Below are 9,859 nucleotides of genomic sequence, written 5' to 3'. Positions count from 1 at the left end.
TTCCTAATATTTAATTCCCTATTCCTTATTCCTTCTATTGTGGTCGCACCTTTAGGGCCTGCGCACAATAGAGGAACAAGAATTAGATATTAAGATTTCAACCTATCAGAAATCGTGTATTCCGATGGAATCAGTTTCTGATATGTTGAAATCTTAATATCTAATTCCTGTTCCTCTATTGTGCGCAGGCCCTTATATTTCCACTATAGGCTCTCGGTTCATTTCGGTTGAGTTCGACTGAGTTCGACCGATGGTGACCGAGGAACTCCTCGATTGCTTCGGATCGCAGTTCGCAGTTCGCTGAGTTCGCATCGTTCGCACGTCGATCAACGTCGATCTTGTCGTCACTGTCGTTTCGGTCGTTCGTAGTGTTCATTCTCTTCCACCGAGCACCGGTGTCTGCATTTTTATTTGGATTCCGCGAATACGCCACGTACGCTGTACGAAAGTACGCCACCCGCGCGACGGAAAATAGTATAGGTACAATGTCGCACGGCGGCAGGAATGAGTGTAGAATATACGTGGGCAATCTGCCACCGGACATTCGTACGAAGGATATCCAAGATCTCTTCTACAAATTCGGTAAAGTTACTTTCGTTGACCTGAAAAATCGTCGGGGCCCGCCTTTCGCTTTCGTTGAATTCGACGATCCAAGGTGAGTTATCAGCGTGAGAGATATACATATTGCCACGAATTCACGCTGCGTCGCTGTGGCGTGTCTCCGCCTGTGCGACTGTGCGCTATTTACACGTACACACCTCCCGCTAGTCCCGCTTCGACGTGCGTCGTTAATTCGAGCCGTCTGCCGTTTGCGTGACCTCGTGCGCGACATCGGACATGAAGCGTCGCGACGTAGTTTATCAAATGAGGATGACGAAACCCACGAATATGTATTTTGACCGAGAATTATTTGCTTCTCTTGCACTTGTGGAGCAATTTTTGTTGACTCATGCGATAACGAAAAAAAAAACTATTGTTTTTGCAAACGCAATAATAAAATTCTTTTTCTTTACAAGAATCGCTAAATATTTAAATTGTTAACTAGAGAAAGAATTTTAAAAACGTATATAGTTGTTTTTATTAAGGACTCTACGTGGAATATGGAGTAGTAATTCGTAAGAAATCAACCAGCCACGATCGAACGTAAAGAGAACAGTCGACTTTGTTTGATCAATTTCTTACAGTTTATAGCTTACTACGCAATATTCCCATTGTGAATGATCCATAAAATATCGCTTATTTGCTGTACAACGAAACAATTCAAAATTATTTTTAAGTTTGCAAAAAAAGAACAGCATAAAAAATATAATTTAAAAGAACATTTTTATTTCTCTATAATCGATTATTGTATCGAAATTGCATTTTAAAGTTAATATTAGAATAATATATAGAGTAACCTAATATTTTAATGATTTGAGACATTTAAATTTATTTTCTGGAAAATTTTGTTTTTTTAATTGTATCATGATTGTAGCAAATGAGCGATATATATTATTTTAAGATAGAAACAAAGCGTACAATATTGTTTGAAGTATAAAGTTTTTCCTGTTGTATATGGTATTCATACCAGTTTTGGCTTATTTATAAATTCCGTTTATTACAATATTTAACGCGATTAATATTGTAATGTTATTTTGCAAGTTCACTAAAGATTTGCAAGTAGACATTCTACTTGAAAATTACATAACTTTGTTTACTTAGACTTTAGTATATGTAATGTATAAGGTTTGTTTTTCAGAGATGCCGAAGATGCGGTACATGCAAGAGATGGTTACGACTATGATGGCTACAGATTGAGAGTCGAGTTTCCACGTGGGGGTGGTCCTAGCAATAATTTTCGTGGTGGACGCGGAGCTGGGGATAGTGGTAGGGGTGGCCGCGGTGAGATGAGCAATTCTCGCGGTCGCGGTCCACCTGCTAGACGATCACAGTACAGAGTCTTGGTTAGTGGTTTACCACCTTCGGGAAGCTGGCAAGATCTCAAAGATCACATGCGCGAGGCTGGTGATGTCTGCTTCGCAGACGTTTATAAAGACGGCACTGGTGTTGTTGAATTTTTGAGACACGACGACATGAAGTACGCTGTGAAGAAGTTAGATGATTCGAGATTTAGATCTCATGAGGTATGATTCTTCACTGTTATCCTAATCATAAAGATGTATGTGCTATAGCATTGTTTGTTTTGTCTTTCGGGAGCTGCTCGGGGTCGCTCCGAATAAACCCATGAGCGTACTTGAAATGTAGGATTCACATGATGTACGACATCCGACATTCATCATGACAATGAATGTCAGATGTCGTATGAAGGATGTCGTACGTAGTGTAAATCCTATATTTCAAGTACGCTGGATTCATTCGGTGCGACCCCGAGCAGCTCCCGAGAGACAAAACAAACAATACTTATATCACACTATGGGTTACTGGTTTCTAGTTACCCTGTTTTGTTTCAGCCAATCATGATGCAGCACGTTTGGACTTACTGTATCGTAATTGGTTGAGATAGAACCATTAATTGGGAACCGTAACCGGCAACCCATAGTCAGATTGTTTGATACTATAACTCTTCATAACTCTTTATAAACAAAATATTTTTCAAATATTTTTGAGCAACTGTATATACTTTGATCTTTTTACGTTTAATATGCTTTGATTGTTTGATTTAATATCTAGGGTGAGGTAGCTTACATCCGTGTGAAGGAAGATCACAGTGGTGGCGATAGAGGACGCAGTGAAGATAGAGAAAGGGGTCGTACTCGTTCACGTAGCTACAGTCCACGACGTCGTGGTTCTCCCACTTATTCGCCGTTGCGACGTAATTACTCGCGATCAAGATCTCGTTCCAGATCTCGCTCTTACGACTAGTATGTACGTATGTGTTTTACATGGTAATATAAGTACAGGTTTATATTGATATTTACTCTTTACCATGTTTCATTATTGCTGATTTAAATTTCACTCGATAAAAATTTCCAAATCCAATTCAAACACCGATTTTGTAAAAAAAGATTTAAATTATTTTCTTAATATTGCTTGAATTTAATAACTAATTGTATTAAATACAATCAATTTGATAATTGATTGTATTGTATATCTGATGTATAATTAGAGCACGGTTTATTTCATACATACATACGTCACGATTATTCTTTAAGTTCCTTGCTTTCCAAATAAGCATATCTTATCATTCGACCCAAAAGCAAGTTAATTTAGCGATTTCATTTTTAGTTGTTATTCTAACAAAAATTTCATATTGAACTTTTTAAGATGATTACCTAAGATGTGGTTACTCTGTATCGAATTTTATTAGCCTAAAAAATGAAATCGTGCTCGAAATCACGTGTAACTGTTTATCATTCAAATTGTTGAATTTAATCTTCCACATTTAAAGATACATTCCTCCACATATTTGCCAAGTTCTTTTGTCATCACTACTACTTATGAAATGTGTAACAATTTTGAAGTATTAATGAGCCTTTTGGACAAAATCAGACTTAGACCTTAAACTCTTAGCTATCAATTTATTCTGGCTTTTATTTTGATATAGATAAACAAAAAGAACTGATATCTGCAGTGAATATTTGTACTAGACAATAACTTTTTATTTTTTGTTAATATACGTTTCTAACAATGGCGGTTATTTTATTATACTCAGGCTTGAAGCCGAATTGCACATTTCGACCGATTTTGTCCACTATCATCTTATTCCTTTTATTTTATAGCATTTAGACTGCGCGCGGAGACATAGAACGATCGAATTCAAGGACGATATTAACTGTAAATCGTACAGGGTAGTGTAGGGTTATAGAAACATATTGCCCCGCGTTCACTGTTTACAGAGTTTATTATTATTATTATTATAATATTTGGATGTTATTCAATTAAAATGTTTTTGAAATTAAGATTTTTTTTCAGTGTACACACTTAGTTAACATACCTGTTCTATTTTGAAGTGTTACTTTTGATTTTCTAATATCTAAATTTAAATAATATTAATAATAATAATAAAACTCTGTAAACAGTGAACACGAGACAATATATTTCAAAGTCCTTACAGTGCCCTGTACGATTTACAGCTAATATCGTCCCTGAACTCGATCGGTGTATGTCTCCGTGCGCAGTCTAAAGATGTGTTCCACTTAACGTCCGCAATGCTCGCAAGCGTCATTTCATCCTCGTTGTAATCAAATGTCAAACAAGGATGAAATGATATACGCGAGTGTTGCGGACGTTAAGTGGAACGCATCCTAAATGTTATGAAACAAAAAGAGTAGGGATGACGGTAGGCAAAATCGGTCGAAATGTACAACCAGCTCCAAGCCTGGCTTAAGTCTTAATTTGTACTTGGATGTATTTTCCATAGTAAAACATGAAATTTTCAAGCTTGCCTAACACAAAGGTGTTTTTCACTGATAATCTCTCATAACTGTTATGTGAATTTACTAACATCCTTTGTAGTCGAAATCATCTTAATACTTATTAAGACAATTTTATCTCCCATATTATAAAAATTCTAAACTTTATCATAGAACACACAGGAATATGGGTAAACTGTTTATACCGACATATTTAAATACACATTTTATAGATACTAATAAATACAAAACATACTTTAGCTTAAGATGCCTTTCTCTTGTCATAAGTTTTAAAGTTACTGATATTATTGTAATAACGCAGTAATTTTATATTATAATATGATAAATACTGCATATCCTAATCGCCTGAATTAATATATATCGCCTGAATACTACATAATTGAAGTGGATCAACAGTGATGTCAGTACATCATGTATGTTAAAAGTTGTGCGCTACTGCCTAGCTGCAGATTCCTTAACATATTTCCACTTTCCAATAAACTTTTGTTAAAAAATCTGTAATTTAAGAAAAGGGATTACACATAATATGCAATATATTGTATATATACATGCGTATTTGGCAATAAAAAATAAATTCAAATAATAGCATGCTATGTATTATATTAAAATATAACATATATATAGAAATAAATATCTCAAGATTGTTTACACGATTCATTTACGCAACTTATCATTTGAATCAAAATAATTTCAAATCGAATCAGTAGTGATGACAACGTATCGCGCATATACACATAACGAAATATATGAGTGTAACAGTTAATATTTATTATACACCACACATAATTATATTGGCACAAAAATCTTTTATTATCACTCCCATACACTATTCACTTTATAACACGCAATTGTATTTGACAATAGATGACCTTTAATGTTTCATAGGTCATTTCCTGATTTTGCACACAGATTGCGTTTCATGTTATTTCAGTACAAAATATCTAACTTATTTAGATCTTTAACATTTCTCGATGTGAAAACATACAGCATTATATATATGAATAATCTGGACATTTACAGCATATCCAGATTAAGATGAATTTCAAGTAACATACACGAAGAATTCGGTGAGAAATGCGGTGAAATAACTACTAATTAATATACTGTCGTTCGCATTTCTCTGTTCATGTTTTCCTTTCACTTATATTTGGAGTAACCGCATAATTAAATGCACATTTGAAAATTTCTATTATATTCTAAAATTCTTGATACATTTGGAAAGGAAAACATTGGATATTGTGTATTTCATGCTATTTTTGCAAATTAATCCTGTGATCTTAGTTTGATAAATTTTCACTATATTATTTTTTTTCCAAAAATGCAATGTCTAAAATTTTATGTCATACAGTCTACATTAGATATACGATGCAATTTCATAGCTTTATATATCACAGGCATTACATTTGCATTAATAAACTATATCTAATATTAATTTACATCACATAAGAAACTAATGTATTTTTTCTTCTTTTGTATATTGGGATTGTAACACAATGAATGAAAAACTGAAATCAACACGATCTTACTTCTTGGATGGATATAATACACATTCGCTTGACGTTGGAATGAGATGGATTGCGTTTTGGAGGATTTGCGATACGGAGAGCATAAATTATAAAAGGATTAAAAGACATAGATGAAAATGAGAATAGCGAAACAGGATACTTTCAAGAGGAAATTCAGGATCAGGAGAGAGAAAGGATTCTCAATTGCTGGCTCAGGAAACGTTGGCAAGTCCATTACGAGGAGGCGATGAATGCCGATTAATATTTCTTTTTAAAACTAGTAGAATCCCAGTTTAAAACTAAATATTTTTGTGTGTCGCTGTTTTAAAGAGAAATATAACGAGAGTGGAACTTCCTCGTTATATTATGTGCTTATCAGGATTAAAGTGCTTCCAGTTGCGTATTATTTCCGCGTATCGATTTAAAAAGAAAAAAAAGCATTCCGCGCGTTTATTAATTCATTTATAATCTGAGTCAAACTAGTAATGGATTGTCAACTATAACTGGATTCTGTTTGGTTTATAACTAAAGTTTTTTGAACTTTAGTGAAGATTAATTTTTCGGATCACTCATTAAGGATGGATTTTCTGCATGATATTTATCCTCTTCTTTGATACAACGTATAACATCGATACTAAACTCAATTTTATTAGCCATTACATATGAAACGTTTCGTATTTAGTGAAAGGTGGAAGTGATTCTTTGGAAAAACTGTTGCATGTCTAATAATTGTTCGATAATATCGGCGATCTAAAGTCCAATTGTCAAACAAAACGTGTTTTCCGATAACTATTGCTATTTTCTCGACCAATCGTGACCGTCAAGTGCATCTTTTTCTCGCGTACATTGTAAACCACAGTGTCTTCAGGATTTAACTGACATAAACAAGAGGATGGTACATTTGAGTAACACTACCTGTCTGTCATCTTGACGGGAACCGACCTCATAATTTTAGAGGAACTCCTTACAAACGGTACGACGGACAGGATTCTCCGGATATGTTTGGATTAGGATGCTAGCAGGATTCGAAACGGGATAAATTAGTATGCATGGATGGATATTTTTGGATAAGGATAAAAATTGCCTGCGCTGTATTCACCGGATCACTCGGATTCATTAAGGGAACGATATGCGATGTGGAAGAATGTGGATTTGGAAGCATGATATCGTTCACGCTTCATAGGGTTCACGGATTTATCTCCTAGGTCGGATACGGAATTTGGACTCGTATTTAGCGGGATCAATTGACAAGATAATTGGATGTCATTTTTCTCACGGATGAAATGAAAAGCGGATGAGATGATGGCTGTAAGGTATTTGTGCAAACAGTTTATACCTGAGATACTATCGATATTTATTTCTGCATGCTCTCTTCGAAAATATTCTTACATTCGTATTTTCATTTTTATCACCAACAAGGCAAATGCAACTTAGTAACACGCAATATAAAAAGCCTGCCTCGATAAAAGTCTTAAAATGTGTTTGCATTAATAACTGATCCTCTTTGTGTTTAGCTTCATTCTCATTGTTGTGAAATTTGTTATACATAACTCACAAGACAGATTTCGCAACAATAGCAGTAACTAGTTTATAACCTCTTTTTTACCTCTTTTGTTCAATTAACATCACAGATAAGTATATTTTTAATATTTTATGTGTTATTTCTGTGTTATATACATATATATATGTGTATATATATATATATAATTCTTCTATAGTTAATTGTACGAGCAATGTGTAGCAATAAGAAGAATAGCGTCGAATCTATAACAGTCTTGCATAGTGTGTATTTATCCATAAAATTCAAAATACGATTATTAAAATTGATAGTAACAGTTTCTCTATTGCACATTTTTGTTATATTACATACAAATTTATCATCTGCTACATATAAAATTTTATTATTCCGCGCATTGTACATACCTAAATATTTTCTACATTGTACAGGACATACAATTTAGAATGTACTTTACAACTAAATATAACATCGATTGCTTCATACTTTCATTAAATAGGATTCCCCTAACATGTCGCTTCTTTGCAATTCTTTTCTCTACACAGTACCTTATTTTCTTAAAAAATTCTTGTGAATTATTAAGCTGGCAAATGAGATAATTAAAAATAAATACGTTAAGAATGATATTGTTTTATACAATTTTCCTTCAATTGTTGCCTATTAGTAGATCTACTTTAAAACAATATCACGCATTTAAGGTATGAATTAATGCCTTCGTGGATTTGTAAATAAAAAAGTTGTGACCACGTTTCACCTTGGGTAAGTATTATATTTGAAATTTTGATCGTATACTTTGTTTGGCTGCCTTGTTAGCATACAATAGGCGCATGCCTTTTTAAAGTTTAAAGCTACAAAGTTAAGCATTTATATGAAAATCTTTAAACGATAATTCTATTTATACCTGATTTATAATAAGAGATTTATTCTATTTGAACAAATCGAAAAGCTGATTAACAAAAAACCGTTTATGCATTTTTTTGCGTTAATATGAAAAAATATATATGTATATTTAGAACGAAAAGCCAGAGAAGAGAATAAGAAGTGCGAAAAGTGATACTGAAGAGAATAAATTTATAAAATATGCATTGAAGTTTTAAAAAATTATCACGATTAATACGCAAAAATATAAAAGCTATGTTGATGTTATTTATTAAAACTTTGTTACTTGTATATGATATTGTCAATAAAAAAATATAAAAAATGTAAAAAATAAAAACGTATAAAATCAGCTTGAGGATTGTAGGATAAATACGACGAATTCATGTTTAAAAATTGACATATTTGAAAATTGTTAATGCTTTATTCGATTTGTCACACGATACGTGCTGTAAATACTACAATGTTCGTCATAAACAACGATTTCGTTCGGTCTCAATTAATCTCCCGAATTGGTGTAATAATAAAATCCTTGATAAGCACGTTCTCTGGAGTCTGCAATGAATAGAGAATAGCGTCCGCCACGTCTTTTGGTTTCAGGGCCAATCGTGAATTTTCCTTTAACCATTGCTGGTTGAGCTCGGTCTCCACTAACCCCGGACATAAGTTCTGTTGCAAGAAAATTAATCATATGTGTGTGTGTGTGTTAACATATATCAAAGAAAATAAACTGTCAAACAAATTTTTAGTATACCTTTTTCTGAAATATTTTTTATTTTTATTTAATAAAAAATTATTATTAAGCAAATTATTATTACTTTTATTTACTTTTAAGCAATAACTTTCTTAATACTTTGCTTTAAATATACTTTACTTTGTCCGTAAGAATTTGGGAAAAATCAAATTTTCTTTCAATGATATCGAATAAAATGTTAAAGAGGTCATAATTTGAAACAGTTGTAACTTTATCATATGTTGCAATGATAAGATTGACTTTATACATAAGTATTTAAAAAAATAATTCGTTACAGTACGATTCGAAGTTACTTACGGTCACTTTGATGTTGGGCTCGTTTTGGGCCAACTCCAGACGAAGACATTCACTCAGTGCGATCAACGCAGACTTGCTTGCAGCATATGCCGGAAAAAGAGGTCGGTCGGAGGCAAGAGGCAACAATTTCAGTCCGCATACGTCGTTAACATTAATGATCCAGCCGTTGTCGATTTCTAATATTTTTTTTATTTATCAGATATAGAAATAATTTTTTTCTAATTTTTCTGAGCGATAAGCGATAGCGAGAAGCGATAAGTCAAGTAAGTTGATATCAATAGTCATTTTTCCTGTATACCATCGTTGATGTTGCACCAATCTAAGCTAATATTAGCACTATTTACTAAAATGTCTACACTACCCAGGTTCTTCTCTATTCACTCCGATGCACTTTCGATCTCGTTCGGGAGACTTAAGTCGCATTGAAGAGGATATAATTTGCCGGGTTTGTCCTTCAGCTGATCCACGAGAAGCTACAGAAATCATAAAAGAAATGACTAAAGCCTGCGGCACACGATGCTTGTTTTTCTGCTGGATT

At 33.5% G+C, this 9,859-nt stretch overlaps 1 protein-coding gene and 1 pseudogene across 1 annotated transcript; one reads left to right on the top strand and one right to left on the bottom strand.

Annotated features, from left to right (window-relative positions):
- The first annotated feature begins 265 nt into the window (after positions 1 to 265).
- Positions 266 to 8,917, top strand: SF2 (splicing factor 2). Its single transcript, XM_018519767.1, has 4 exons — positions 266 to 655; positions 1,739 to 2,123; positions 2,671 to 2,865; positions 8,871 to 8,917. The coding sequence occupies exons 1-3, from the start codon at positions 486 to 488 to the stop codon at positions 2,860 to 2,862; spliced, it is 747 nt and encodes a 248-aa protein (XP_018375269.1). The 5' UTR covers positions 266 to 485; the 3' UTR covers positions 2,863 to 2,865; positions 8,871 to 8,917.
- LOC108769034 (farnesol dehydrogenase-like) overlaps positions 8,596 to 9,859 on the bottom strand; it is a 2,200-nt pseudogene continuing 936 nt past the window's right edge.

This window comes from Trachymyrmex cornetzi, unplaced genomic scaffold, assembly GCF_001594075.2.
Source record: "Trachymyrmex cornetzi isolate Tcor2-1 unplaced genomic scaffold, Tcor1.1 scaffold840, whole genome shotgun sequence".
Lineage (NCBI taxonomy): Eukaryota > Metazoa > Arthropoda > Insecta > Hymenoptera > Formicidae > Trachymyrmex > Trachymyrmex cornetzi.
The sequence above is the reverse complement of the archived record's forward strand: the minus strand, read 5'-3'. Positions and strand labels throughout refer to the sequence as shown.